A 14,964-nucleotide genomic window follows, 5' to 3' on the forward strand; every position below is an offset into this window, starting at 1 on the left:
GGTTATATGAACCGGAATTATTTGTTGTTTCGTATTTACTGTGATGCTAGCTGGATAGCAAGTGAAGCGTTTATGTACACATTGTTGATGTGTTTTGAGTTCTCTTATAGTTCCAACAACTGAACAGTTCAGGTAATAAATTAAGTTACACTTAATTTCTTAGTCGTGTAAATTCAGTTGGTCCCTCCAACGACGCTTGGCCAGCGGAATTCAGCTGTTGTACTACTGTCTATTACTAATTAGTATTAGTCGTAACCTAGCTGTATAGCTAGTAGCTACATAAATCACCCAGGCTAGGTACCCCTATAGATCTAAGTGTCAGCTTGCTTGAGCCAGTATCTACACTTGTGTATTTTTCATGATAACACACACAGAATCGTGTTACTTCAGATGTTTCGCCACTAAGCTGCCCGTAGTCAAATAGCAGATAAGCACAGGACAATACTTGCAGACCAGCGCTAGCAACTTTCTAAACATCCGTATAATTAAGTATTGGGTACAATAATTTATGTTAGCTAATCCTTAATGAAAAGTTGTGCCTTTCTCCCTCAGTGTCCCGGACATGTCTATGTCCCATCTGTATGGACAGCAGGGTGAGGAGGACGGGGTGGATGTGGAGAAGTTTGAGGTGACTGAATGGGACCTGGCCAACGAGTTTAACCCTGAGCGCCGCAGACACAGACAGACTAAAGAGGAGGCTGTCTATGGAATCTGGGCAGAGAAGGGAGACTCTGATGATGAGAGGCCCAGCTTTGGAGGGAAGCGGTAGGAGGCTGATATCATCATCCCGATGACTAAACTACAGAAAGATGAGGGGTTGGCAGGGATGGTTGTCAGAATACGGTGGTCTTCACAGGGTCACTACTCTGTCTCCTAGGTCTAAGGACTATTCTGCCCCTGTGAATTTTGTGAGTGCTGGCCTGCGTAAGACTGCAGCAGAGGAGAAGCAACAGCAGAGAGGAGGATCAGATGACTCTGATGATGACAACAACACTCCCCCACCACGCGACACTGCACCTAAGAAACTGCTGACTGTGAGTGTGTGTGTGTGTGCGCGCGCACATGCTATGTGGGAACCCAGAGGAGCTTTGGGCTCAATACACAATCACATGTTAATGATAGATGGACTTAGTAGGAGAACTGACTGTGGTCGACTTGCATGGATAAACTCTGTTGTTCAAACCCTTCATCCTCCTCTGCTGGATCTCTGCAGGGCGGTAACTTCCGTGGCAGCAGCCAATCCCAGAGGACTGGGTTTGCAGCTGGTATTCGTCCTGGAGGAGACCTGGGCACCTGGGAGAAACACACCAAGGGGATTGGCCAGAAACTACTCCAAAAGATGGGCTATGTACCAGGGAAAGGGTTAGGGAAGAATGCACAGGGTGGGTCTGAGAGGGTGGCAAGACGCCGGTGTCTCAGCTAAATTCTGTTTATTGTGCTTGAAATGTTCCCTGTTTGCTGCTTCTCCCCTCAGTTCTGACCTCAGAACCATTTCTTTTCAGGGATTGTGAACCCCATTGAGGCGAAGCTTCGTAAGGGGAAAGGGGCGGTGGGTGCTTATGGCAACGAGAGAACCAAGCAGTCGCTACAGGACTTCCCAGTAGTTGATTCTGAGGAGGAGGAGGAGAAGGTAGCTCTCCCGCACCACTTCACCAGTCTTTTCGTCTGTCTGAAAGGAACTGGTTTGCTAGGAATAGTTTAATGATGGCCTTTCCACTATATTCCAAACAGTCCTCAGGTTTGTGAGCATCTGGGATGTTGCTGTATGCCTGACTACCTTTAACCCCATTTTTCCCAGGACTTCCAGAGGGAGCTAGGTCAGTGGCGTAGGGATCCTGCGGGTGGCGGCGGGAAGAAGAAACCTAAGTATTCCTACAGGACTGTGGAGGAGCTGAAGGCTAAGGGCAAGCTGGCTGGGAGGACCACACAGACCCCTGCTGGAGAACTGGCTCAGGTCAAGGTGAGGGACAATACACACACCTTTCATTCATTATTGGACAGGAAAGGGGTGGAAAAATAGAGAATGAGTTTTAGCTGAAGGTGCAGCAGGTTGGATTCGTCTTTTTAGTTTTAAGTATCCAGAAACTGATTTAAGCAAGGAAATTCCCGTTCTGTCTCTCTAGGTGATCGATATGACTGGCAGGGAACAGAAGGTGTATTACAGCTACAGTCAGATGACTAACAAACACAGTGTACCAGAGGAGGCTCCACTGAGCGTGGCCGCACGGGAACAGAAGATTTCTGGCTTTGCCCTGCCTGAGCTGGAACACAACCTGCAACTACTGATTGACCTGACCGAACAAGACATACTACAGGTAACCTTCAACCCCTAACATGCATTATTTTAAACCCATTATCTATTACTCTAATCCTATCTCAATGTATTCCCCTGCCTAGTCCTCACGGCGCTTGCAACATGAACGCGATGTGGTGGTGACTCTGAGCCACGAGAGTTCTAGTCTACAGACAAGGCTGGAGGCAGAACAGGATGCCATCCAGAGGCTGGAGGCTGTACTGCAGCTTGTGGATCGCTTTCAGAGTGGAGAGACTGCGCCTGGGGTGGGACCTGGCCTGCAGGTACACACACACACACACACGTGTCCTCTGAGGGCAGATTTATTTTAGAAATGGAAAGGAAGTGGTCCCAGTGTGGGACCTTGCGGTGTACTCACCTCTACATTGTCCTTAATTCTATCTTTAGGAGTGTGCTAGTATCTTTGAGACACTACAGAGCGAGTACTATGAGGAATATAAGACTCTAGGTTTGGGAGATCTGGCCGCGGCGGTAGTACATCCTCTACTCAGAGAGAAGCTGCGCACATGGGACCCTCTGAAGGTACACACACACACTCCACTGCCTGCTCCACCTTCTCCTGTTTAAGCACTATTTGGTGTGTGAAAACACTCATACATGTTGACCCCTCTTCCCTGATGCCTGCTGCTTTTGCTGTCGGTCTGTAGGACAGCTCATATGGTCTAGAGGAGGTGGGCCAGTGGCGTGCCATCCTGGAGTCCGGTCAGCTACACCACGCCAGCGCCCCCGAGGCTCACATGGACCCCTACCACAGGTACGTCAAAACCATCGCACCCCTAAGACATGGGTGTGTGTTTATGTGGGCAAGTGGTGAAAATACAAGAATGTTAAGGTGTGTGTGTGGGTGCGTGTGTGTGCGTGCACAGGCTCCTGTGGGAGGTGTGGATTCCGGTGCTGCGAGTGTGTGTGTCGGGCTGGCAGCCTCGTATGGTGGGCCCCATGGTGGACTGTGTGGAGGTGTGGGCTCCTCTGCTGCCCCTCTGGATACTAAACCACCTCCTGGAACAACTCATCTTCCCCAGGCTTCAGAGAGAGGTACACATGAAGTCGGTTGAATCCAGGAGATACGTTTCCGAACGGTTTAGTAGGAATGTCGTGTTCTTGTTGGAGTGACGCAACAAGTGTTGTCTCTTTTCAAGACTGGATACATCGTCAAGGCCTTTCTGTCCCCACTCCTTTCTCTGTGACAGGTGGATAGCTGGAATCCCCTGACAGACACAGTGCCCATACACTCCTGGCTCCACCCATGGCTACCTCTGCTCCAATCACGGCTGGAGCCTCTGTACCCACCCATCCGCAGTAAACTGGCTAATGCACTGCAGCGCTGGCACCCAAGTGATGGCTCCGCCCGCCTCATCCTCCAGCCATGGAGAGACGTGTTTACACCCGGTGCCTGGGAGGCCTTTATGGTCAAAAACATCATCCCTAAGCTTGGTAAACACACGTCATACACACTAATATGGGTCATGGTCCGATGGAGCTCCTTTTGTGGAACACATTGCTTTGCACAGCTGAGTTGTGAGTTCATCTGCAGTAGGGGTCCAGTACGGGGGGGATATTGAAAATGTTTGCAGTCACTTCTGCAGTTCCTTCTGGATAAGAGTGCCTGCTAAATGACTGATATGTTAAACTTATTAAATGTTAACCTTTAGGGGACCCTGGGGCCAATTGAATTGTTTAAGAAGCTCATCCTAGTGGCAACCAGTTCTGGTCATAATTAATGCAGGGAGAAGGTGCCATGATTGACAGGCCACCATATGTTAATGCTTAATTGAGTAATTCCCTCCTATAGCTCTGTGTCTGGGGGAGCTGGTAATAAACCCTCACCAGCAACAAATGGAGCCATTTAATTGGGTGTTGGACTGGGAGGGCATGCTGTCTCCCTCCAGCCTTGTATCACTGCTGGACAAACACTTCTTCCCCAAGTGGCTACAGGTAGGTCTGGGAAAGCACAGAGGTTGTGCTTAATTATAAGTGACTGATTACACATTTGCAATTGCATGTGCTGCTGTTTACACCCAGAACATTGTGGTGTGTTTGTGTGTGTGTAGGTGCTGTGTTCGTGGCTCAGTAACAGTCCGAACTATGAGGAGATAACCAAGTGGTACCTGGGCTGGAAGTCCATGTTCAGTGATGCAGTTCTGGCTCAGCCGCTAGTCAAGGACAAGTTCAACGAAGCTCTGGACATCATGAACCGTGCTGTCTCATCTGGCCTAGGTTGGTATTACACACACACACATAGTTAGCAGAAATGTTAACAGGGAGTACAATCCTGGTTGTGTAAATGTTCATGTTCATGTTCAATTCAGAATTCTGATTCCCCAGACAACTTGAAGGCCTGACCATTGTATTGTTCAGTATGACGCACACACTCACTATCTCATTCGGTCTGTAGGTGGGGGATACATGCAGCCTGGTGCTCGTGAGAACATTGCATACCTCACACACACAGAGCGTCGGAAGGACTTCCAGTACGAGGCTCTGCAGGAACGCCGGGATGCTGAGAGTGTGGCACAGCGTGGCATCGGTGCCAGTCTGCCAACCAATTTCAAAGACCTGATCCAGGCTAAGGCTGAGGAGAACAACATTGTTTTCATGCCTCTGGTCGCCAAGCGCCACGAGGGAAAACAACTGTACACCTTTGGACGCATCGTCATCTACATTGACCGAGGAGTGGTCTTCGTACAGGGAGAGAAGACCTGGGTCCCTACATCCCTACAGAGTCTCATAGATATGGCCAAGTGATTGAGGGGCGGAGAGAGAAATTGGGATGTGGAGGAGGTTGTTTAGAGCAGCATTGCCATTTTTTTGTAATAAGTGTATGGTAGCCGGTGATCACTGAAATATGTACTTGGAACCACAAATAAATGCTTTTTTGATTTTGTTCTTTCTACTTTTTATTGTACTCACCACTGCTAGTGGAAGTTTAAATGCTTATCTGTACATTAAAGATAATTCATAGCGGACGTCTAGTGAACTGGAACGCTTTTGTATGCATACCACACAGCCACAAACGTGTGAGAATATTGAGAAGAGAATAGTGCTTTCCTACCGTTACCCGCGCCTTGGCCAGGGTGTTGACATTTGTGCGGCTCTCCAGTACCCTAGGTGGCGGTATGCATTTCACGCCAGGCTAAACTTACCGGCTGTCTCCAAAGAACGATATGTTACCCACAATCCTTTGCTTTTGAACTGGAAACAAAGTAGCCAGTGAAAATTTTTACTTACGTTTTAGTTGCTCAGATTTGGTAGTTTTGGTGAGTATATTTTTGCACTGTTTCAAACAACTGTTGTCGGTACTTTTATTTGTTAGTTTGCGTGTATTTTTCTGCATTCGCAAACTATCTTGCTATATTAGCTAGCTTACCAACAACACCTTAATGGGTAGTTAGCTTGCTTGCTAACGTTGGGTAGATCAACTCAGCCACATTTTTCCTACAATCATATGATACGGCCCCTTTTTTAAAGTAGTTGGGCGTTTTGCAACGAACTTGTTATGTGAAGCAATTGCACCATCTGGTCTGTTCCCAAGTTATATTTCCTGTGTTAGTCGTTTTACGTTCACAAGCCATGTCTGACGCTCTGAAGAAACGCAAGTCCAAGGTGGTGCGCAGCGAGACGGGCACTCCGGAGGGAAAACGCGGCCGAGGAGATGGAGAACAGGTGAGTTCTGCTGCCACTGGGCTCTGTAGAGACTGTTTTAGACATGACGCGTGGACCGCAGAAACACAGGTGGCAACTAATGTAGAGAGATGGTAGGCAGCGCAGTGAAATTGTGGGTGTGGGGGTGGGTGGGTGTGTGAGATACACTAAACTCATGGAGACCAAATGTCCCAATGAGTATAGGAAAAAAATAAAATTTGGGATCTTTTGCTGGTCCCCATGAGGCAAAAGTCAATTTCTGGCTCAGGTTCCAACTTAGAATTGGGGTTTCTTTAAGGTCCAAGCATTGTTGGTTAAGGTTAGGCATAAATGTTACTTTATTGAGGTTAGGTTTAGGGTTAAGAGTAGGGCAAGGGAGCATGCCATTTCTATTTTCTGGTCCCCATGAGGGTAGCGGTACAAACTTGTGTGTTTGTGTTTCCAGGAAGTTCGTGTGTACAGTGAAGAAGTGGAATTGGATGGCAGTGACCCAGCAGAGGACTACCGACAGTATAAACTGACCTGTAAAGCTCTGGCCAAACTGATGAATGAAATCCAAGAGCTGAAAGCCAACGGAGCCAAGGATGGGGTGAGGCACTGTAAACAGTGACTAACCAAGGTTTCCGTTCAGCATTTGAACTGAGCATACATTTAAGAAATGTCCATGGTCATCCATATGTATTTAGTGTGTTTCCCTTTAAGAGGTCCACCAATAGTGTTCAGAAATGGATATTTATCTTAAGAGAAATTAATATGTTAATTTCAACAACAAAGTTGAAATAAAACAAGTCTTAGCGTCTAATTCGCTTGCATTTTTGGCAGTCTTTGATTTGGACATCATTAATTGCTCCTGCTGGGAAGTCAAAACTGTCCATCTTCTTGGAGCGGCTTGTGATTGTTTCTTTGCACCTTAAGAAGGTGCCAACTAGACATCATCTGTATTTTGTTTTAGAGAGAGAATTCCCTCACCATTGGAGCACTCCTCCAGTTTGTTACACTTCCCTAAAGTCATGAGGGAGGAATATTCATCTTTAATCTACTGTATGCATAAAGTGTGTTGTCATCAGTGGCACATGGTTGGCATTCCCTCTCCGTTTCTTTGCCAAAGTGATCCAGTAAACAATCAATGGATGGATGCAAGTGGTAAAACCTTGGGTTATTTTATGTCTAAACAAAAAGACCAATCATATTTTCTTCCTTGGTTTTGATGTGTTCCTAACTCTTAACTAAGCTGGGTATTAGTTAGTTACACAAAGCATTCTTTCTTGCACTTGGTTTTGTCACAGCACAACTTCAGGAGGGGATGTTGGCATGCTGGACTGAGTTCCTGTGTTTTACAGCCTGTGAAAGTCTCAACTAAAAACTATTGCTACAAGACACAATACAGCGTATTTCACAACACTTTACAATTCAATACGTTAATGGTTTTACTGGCAGAATCGGAAGGGCCAGACTAAGAGAGTGGGTGGAAACTGGTAGTGTATGCCATAAACACAGAACGGTTGCTCTGAGCCGTGTTGTCTGCCGTCCCTGTAGTGTGCCGAGGTGGAGCAGAAAAGGATGCAGAGCTGTATCCACTTCATGAGTCTGAAGAAACTCAACCGCCTGGCTCACATGAGACTGAAGAGAGGGAGAGACCAGACACATGAGGTAGGTGTCATTTAGAAGACTTCACGCCGTTTTAGAAATCCCTCGGTGCACACACACAAACATGTGTCAAATGCATTTAACATCCCCTTTCCTCCCTCCCTTCAGGGCAAGCAGAGAGTTGATGTGTTGCACCTGCAGCTCCAGAACCTGCTCTATGAGGTCATGCACATGCAAAAGGAGATCAGCAAGTGTCTGGAGTTCAAGTTAGTATCACTGTAGTGGGAGTGGGGGTTTATCCATTTACACATGCTGAGGAAGGACATTCTTGGATACAACACTGGGCCACACTGTCCACTAGGCTGCTCTTTTTTAAGTTGTCTGTCTTTGTGTCCAGGTCTAAGCATGAGGAGATAGACCTGGTGAGTATAGATGAGTTCAACAAGGAGGCTCCCCCTGAGATCTCCCGCATCTCCATCACCAAGGACGATCCCCATCAACTAACACTGGCCAGGCTGGACTGGGAGCTGGAGCAGAGGAAGAGGTACCACACACACAGTCTGTTGTTGCACTGTAGATCAGCGACACAGTATATTAACTCCTACTGTTGCCATGTGTTTGTGTGTCTAGGCTGGCTGAGAAGTACAAAGAGTCTTTGTCCAGTAAGGAGAAGATCCAGAAGAGTATTGAGGTGAAAAAAGAACACCTGAGTTCCCTTCAGCCTGGACTTAATGCTATCATGCAGGTGACACCCTCCAACTCTCCCACACACACTCTAGAACCTTGACACAGTGCCATCATACAGGTGCATTCATTGTCTGAGGAGCACCAGTCCCACCGGGCCTTTCTACATCCCCGCTTCTGTCTGGCTCTCTGCATAATAACACACCCAGCAGGCTTGGCCTTCTGTTTGGGCACCCAGAAAGTAAACCTGTCCTCCTCCCCCAGGCATCCCTCCCGGTCCAGGAATACCTCTCTATGCCGTTTGAACAGACCCAGAAACAGATAGAGATTGCCCGCCACCTCCCCCCCTCTCTCTATGTCCTCCTGGTTCAGGCCAATGCTTACGGACAAGCCTGTGGTGAGTGTTTTTCGTTTACTAACGGCCAGCCCTGTGGTCAATGTTCTTGTGTGTTCTTTCAGTTGTGTGATTGTTTCAGCCCTCTTCATTGGGACTTGATATGTCTCTCTGTGTTTCAGATAAGAGCCTGAGTGTGTCCATCAGTGGAGATGTGGATGAGGCCAAAGCCCTGGCTAAACCTCCAGACGACTCCCAGGGTAGGACGGCTGCATGTTAGTTTGACAAGGGAGTGATTCATTTAATGTATGTGTATTTGGAATGTGTGTTTAAATGTGTCCTTTGGTTGCGTCTCCATTTCAGATGATGATTCCGGTGATTCTGATGCGGAGGAGGAGCAGGAGAAAACGGTCTGTCCTACCACATGCTGCCACTAGAGACCCCTCTAATACCACTCTGTAGTCACGACAGAGTCAATGAGTTCACCTCCCCTCCCATCCCCCACATCTCCACACATTGTCCCAACAACCTCTGCTGAAACACGTACTCTGTTCAGGCAGACTGGGAATGGAGCTGTATTGATTCGTTCCTGACTGGTGGGGGGGTGGGGGGGGGGTTCTGGGAAGCTGTGATGGGATAGGTCACTGTAACCCTAGTCCACTCACACTCCTCCCACACCTCACGCTCAGACAGGAAATCTTTTTTTCATTTTTAAATATCGTATTTCTTTCTTTATTTGTGGATGCATCTTTCGGCTGAACACAACCATCTGTGATTTGCCTGGTCACATTACTGCTGCTCTGTCACTGTATACCCCAGCTGACATTCCTCCCTCTGTCTAGTTCTGTCTGTGAGCTGAAGGGCACGGCAAGGTTATCTCTATTGAATGCTGACCTATTATAGCCAAATTAAACGGTTGGTGGTGGGGGGGTTTGACAACCAAACATAAAACAACCAATATGGCCAGGACAGGTAATAAAAGAGTAAAAATTAGTCATATTTCTTTTTTTTATAGTGTCTATTTTTCATCCGGACAAATCAGCAAAGAAATGCACTGGTGCCAAGTTCAATACAACTGAAATAGAATAGCAGCTGACGTAAACAAAAGGTCCTAAAGTCACCGGCCCAGCTGGGGTTGTCCAATGGGTTTTAAAGTCACCAGACAGCCGAAACGGTCACTCCACTTGCAGGTGATCAGTTAGGTTTATAGATTATTTGGTCTAGTGGAACTCCCTATATACTCCCTATATATGGTGTGATATTGAATGCATGGTGGTGCCTTTGGGATACTTGCATAGAAATGACTGTGATTAATGTGCATCAGAACATGACAACATGATACTAAATTAAATGTTTGTGTGTGTAGAAGAGAAGGAGACCTACAACAGGAGGTCAGTTGGATGATAAGAGACGTGAGATGCTGAAGAGACACCCTCTCTCCCTCTGCCTGGACCTCAAATGCAAAGGTACACACACACACACACACAGTTTGTCTGTGACAGGCTGCAGTCTGTTGTCACTACTGCCTGGTCTCTCTGGGACACCATGGGAGGCATCTGACACCATGATGGGACTCTTTATGAATGGCGGTTATGAGGATTCTGCCACCAGTGTGTGGATGAGGACAAATATGGAAGACATTGAGAACTGGTTGAAAGATGAGAGTTCTTGCTACAAAGGTAGTGGACCGGAGTTGAACCCATGTTGCCATAGTGCATGTTTAGAGGAGGCAGGATGCTGCGCCCCCTGGCTACAAGTTGGACATTTTTATTTAGAACGTTTTATTTATTGTAGTTAACAGACAATATTCTCAGTAGCATGTAGTCAGTGGCACAGCCTTTGGAAAATATACTAACAAATGCTTTTGTTGCAGTTAATGACCTTTGTGTTTTATTCTTTATATACTTTTGGCCCAGTGTTCAGAAGCCAAGTAATGAAAAATATTTTGAGGGGTGACCTTGATCAACTCGTTTGCCGCTCACGCCATGAGTTCGGATTTCATTCAGATCAGGCTTCTTAAATAACTCTGGCATAAACAAGACCAGCTTTGATTTAAAAGTCTTTACAGTCTTCTGATTTTATAAAGACACAATGGCCTGAATAAATATCTCAAAAGCCCCCCTGGAACAAAGCTGAATACTTTGGAGAATGTTGACATAATTAGATCAATATATTTGGCAATAGAAATTTGCACAATATATCGCAAACCATATCAAGCATTTAATGAAAAGGACCCCTTTCCCTACTGTCAAATGCTTGGGAGATTTGCTAACACTCTAATAGTGTGTGTGTGCTGTCAAGTATTTTGGCCTTGGTTGTCCAGTGTCCAACCAAGTGTACAAACACTGGGTCTCTATTCCAGACTGAGTCTTTCAGAACTTAGGTTATTTCCCAACAAAGAGTCTACATCTAAATTACATTAGTAACCTATGGTGAGAGCTGAACTACAGCTGGCAGAGGACACCCCTCTTCAGTAGCTTGCTGCTGAAGTGTAGGCAGATGTGCTGATGGAAAGGTTCCTGCTCTGTGATGCCTTGAAGTGTTTGTCTGCAGTTATTCTGGCCAAAGGCTGTGCTGCCAAGTTCTAGATCCGGGTGCCTGTAACTTATCATAATATAATGTAATTACTCATTTTGTAAACATAATTGAACAAATATAAAGTAGGTTTGGCAATGTTAAATATGGCAATATTTTGATAACAGGCCTAATTCTTCTTTTTATTCTTTTATTCTAATTTATTTAAGGAATAATGGATATATTTTCCAATGCTGCAAGTGTATCTGTATGTGAGCCTTATGAATATTTGGTGCATAGATGAGGCTAGTGGACAATTAAATCACCAGCTACTGAGGATACATAGTGCTGCTTCTCCTGTCCTCGCACTGCAGTCAGACAGAACCCAATGACATCCTGAGACACACACACACACACACACACTCTCTTTAATGCAGGAAACAGCCAAATGGTTGCCTAATGGTTTAGAGAACAACACAAAGTGCAAAATAAGGCTGGTAGTAGACTAGAATAAGGTGTGAATACTGCAGACAGCCTCTGATGCCAGACGCACGCACGCACACGCGCGGCCCACCCCTGCCTGCCAGTGGGTAGTTACGCCTGCAATGCAGAACATCCTCCCCTCCTCCATCTGTCCCTCCTCTTATCCAACTCTGTTTCTCTCTCCTCCCCTTGTCAGCAAGACAGTTCAATACCTCGCCCCATTTCTTACACGATAGGTCTCAAACTCCGCCCCCTCGGAGGGGTTTGGAAATGAAGCAGCCCCTTTCCTTGCGCGCAAATATTTTGACAACAAAGCCGGCTATCGTGCTTGCAGACATTGACAAGCTCCAAACATCTCAATTCATTTGAAAGATTAGAACTAGTTTTAGAAGACAGTTCTTAGTATTGAAACAAAACATTCCTGTATTTTCTCCATTTAGCTGTAACTACTCATTTGTTTTTAGCACAAGCTATATTTTTGTACTAATTCAGCTTTGGGAAGAACTACAGCCATCAATATGGTTGAAATAGTAGAGTGGCCACTTAACTTCCCTAACCAGAATCTTTGATTAAAGGGGCAGGGCATGAGCATCATGCTCACAGACAGACAGACAGACAGACACACCCCCACCAGGTGTCTTAATTTTTCCCATGTTGTTAATGTATTGCTCTTTCCTGTATCTCTAGACGGCAGCGTGCTGCATCTGTTCTTTTACTACCTAATGAACTTGAACATCATGACTGTCAAGGCCAAGGTCTCCACCGCCACAGACCTCACTGGAGCTATTAGCGCAGGGTGAGTGTCCCGCCCCTCCCAGCCCGCCCCTCCCAGCCCGCCCTGCCCCACCCACCAGCAGGGTGTGGTTGTGTTGTAACCATTGTGTCCTGTGGCAGGGAGCTGTTGAACTCTGACACGCTGCTCAACTGCCTGTACGCCAACGACCAGGGCCGCGAGACTCCCAACCCAGCCAACCGCTACCAGTTTGATAAAGTCGGGTAAGGAAGCTGCCTAAACCAACACACCTTTTACCGTCGTCCGTTGTTTGATGGTTGTAGGATCAGGTTGTGTCGTGTTTCTGCAGGATCAGTGTGTTTGGAGACTATGTGGCAGAGCTGGGTCATCCCTACCAGTGGGTTCAGAGGCTGGGAGGACTGCAGTTCCCCAGTGAAACCCCAGAGGTATGTGAGCATGCACTCATCCGCTGGCCATGAACTGCTAAACTGGCAAGTCACAATAATGAGTAGACAGATACTGCCCCACCCACACCTGGTTCAAATCACCACTACTTCATTTCTGAGGGACCTGTTAATAGCTGTTTGATCTGCTAGACGCAATTAATTCTACAGCAGGATTAACACGCCACATGGGCAGAAAAATCGCTAATGCAAGAATAAAGATATGTGTTTAGAACTGGTAATTGACATCATTACCTCAATAGACACAGTCTGTTATCTGCCTTAGGCTTCCAAAAAAATGTCTGCCCTGTTGGTGAGAATTTCCCTTTGCATATATTAATGTGTTTCTGATGTTTTTAATTCCATGACCTTGGAGCAAGAGAAGGTGTACTGTCTTTGTTCATGGAAAGAACAACAGGGTTTTTCACCTTGTTGGCTCTGGGATTAGAGTCTTCTGTTAGTTACTGGCCTTCAGCTCTCGACCACTAGGCTTGCCTGCTGCCCCAAACGTATGTATGTTAACCCTGTTTATGTACCTCAGGGATTGCGTGCTGGCAGTTCTCTAAGTGCCAGTCACATGGAGAGCACCATGAAGCTGCTAAGAGGGAGAGTCCAGTCACGCCTGGCCCTGCACAAACAGTTCTCCTCCTTAGGTACTCACATTTGGCCCTTCTTAGACTCTCTTTCTCTCAAAGCCTGACTCCTCTCTAGGTTTCTTCCTGCCATTATAGGCAGTTTTTCAACATCTGCGTTTCTTGCCCTTTGCAGGTAGATGTAAAACGATACATTTTAATTGGTTGATGCTCAAGGTATTGTTTGTGGGTTTTCAGAACATAGTATTGTTCCAGTGTCCAGTGAGTGCCAGCACCTGTTCCCTACTAAGGTTCTGTCTCGGCTGTCTCGCTGGACTGCCATTACACACCACGAGTACACTGTAAGTACAGCCAGCGCCCCCTATTGGTTCGTCTGGCATTGGAGCTACTCTATAAGACCGCATGGGAATAAAAAGCATTTTGCAAACCAAGGCGGGTCAATTTAGTACTTTTAACCTGTCTCTGTAGAATCTGTCCTTCACACGCCATGTGTCAGATGCCGGTCTGGCTCGGGAGACTGATCTGTTCTTCCTGGCCGTGGTGGAGAGAGGAACAGGTGATTCACTGCATCATTTATGAAGATATTCCTGTGTAAGTGGAGGCATCTATCTTTAGACTATAAACTGTCTCTCTCATTTCTCTCAGCTCGTCTTCAAGCTGCAGTGGTGCTGAATCCTCGTTACCCCGAAATCTCTCCTCTGTTCGCTCTGTCTCTCAGCTGGAAGGGCGAGCGCGCGGGACGTTCTGATGACAACCTCCGGGTAAGAATGCATCACACCGTCTGAATGGCGTTACATCACGGGTGGAGTATGAGACCTTGACCCAGGAGTTCCGCTCTGACGAGTCATTGGTTTGATCCCTGCCCCCAGGCCATAGAGAGTGAGGTGAACGTGTTTAAATCGGAGCTCCAAGGGCCCCGCCCTGGCCATCAGCTGTTGACCAATCAGGTGGCTCGTCTCTGTGTCTGTCTGGATGTGTACCTGGAAACTGACGGACAGGACGACAGCGTGGAGGGACCGCGGGAGTTTCCCAGAGAGAAAATGTGTCTGCGCACAGCCAGGTACACATGCGTACGCGCCCGCACTGTCTTCCCTCCTGCCTCAGTATCTCTGACCAGCGTGTTTCTCTGGTTGTTTCAGGGGGCCCAATCGTCTGAAGCCGTTCAAGTACAACCACCCCCAGGGCTTCTTCAGTCACCGCTGATTACCCTGTCCTTGAATCCCACACCAAGTTTTCCCCAGTCACCCCTGACCACAGAACTAAACCACCTGCCCTCTTTTAATACCAAACAGTTGTATCTAACATGTTGGAAAATAAAAAATGTGATTTTGTTGAAATCAGCAGTTTCCTTGCCTTTTGTTATGTTATTCTTAACTGCTGACTATGATTTATGCTAAGCTACATTCTTTCATGAATTTCCTTTCCTAGCTCTGGTTTTAGCAGTTACCTATTTATTTTCCTCTGACAACCACCACCACCCTCTGCATCAGTTTACCTTATTAAGGCTATTATTATTTCTCAACACTTTAAGCTGACTCAGTCCTGCCCACTGTATCTAGAAATATAGTGAATGTATATTTGCTCCCCCATCAGTGCCTTTCATATATTGTTAGTGTAGTAAGACCCAATTAATCATA

At 46.6% G+C, this 14,964-nt stretch overlaps 2 protein-coding genes across 3 annotated transcripts; both read left to right on the top strand.

Moving 5' to 3' along the window:
- The first annotated feature begins 14 nt into the window (after positions 1–14).
- LOC105025570 (tuftelin-interacting protein 11) lies at positions 15–5,198 on the top strand. Its single transcript, XM_010896323.5, has 15 exons — positions 15–132; positions 553–765; positions 878–1,034; positions 1,214–1,382; positions 1,503–1,630; positions 1,799–1,960; positions 2,124–2,315; positions 2,398–2,577; positions 2,702–2,836; positions 2,962–3,068; positions 3,181–3,349; positions 3,505–3,748; positions 4,107–4,249; positions 4,366–4,531; positions 4,710–5,198. Exons 2-15 carry the CDS (start codon positions 563–565, stop codon positions 5,057–5,059), a joined length of 2,505 nt encoding a protein of 834 aa, XP_010894625.4. The 5' UTR covers positions 15–132; positions 553–562; the 3' UTR covers positions 5,060–5,198.
- Positions 5,199–5,461: 263 nt separating this feature from the next.
- On the top strand, positions 5,462–14,664 carry thoc5 (THO complex 5). Of its 2 annotated transcripts, XM_029124847.2 has the most exons (20): positions 5,462–5,571; positions 5,865–5,977; positions 6,402–6,545; positions 7,493–7,606; positions 7,712–7,809; positions 7,941–8,087; positions 8,174–8,288; positions 8,492–8,624; positions 8,744–8,821; positions 8,925–8,971; positions 9,928–10,027; positions 12,246–12,354; positions 12,453–12,554; positions 12,641–12,737; positions 13,276–13,387; positions 13,565–13,668; positions 13,796–13,883; positions 13,973–14,088; positions 14,197–14,387; positions 14,467–14,664. In XM_029124847.2, the coding sequence occupies exons 2-20, from the start codon at positions 5,885–5,887 to the stop codon at positions 14,528–14,530; spliced, it is 2,052 nt and encodes a 683-aa protein (XP_028980680.2). In that variant the 5' UTR covers positions 5,462–5,571; positions 5,865–5,884; the 3' UTR covers positions 14,531–14,664. The 2 variants fall into 2 exon arrangements, with proteins under 2 accessions (XP_028980680.2, XP_012992298.3); XM_013136844.4 differs by lacking the exon at positions 5,462–5,571 and having other exon boundaries at positions 5,579–5,977.
- Positions 14,665–14,964: the final 300 nt, after the last annotated feature.

The sequence above is a fragment of the Esox lucius genome, chromosome 13 (genome assembly GCF_011004845.1).
Source record: "Esox lucius isolate fEsoLuc1 chromosome 13, fEsoLuc1.pri, whole genome shotgun sequence".
Lineage (NCBI taxonomy): Eukaryota > Metazoa > Chordata > Actinopteri > Esociformes > Esocidae > Esox > Esox lucius.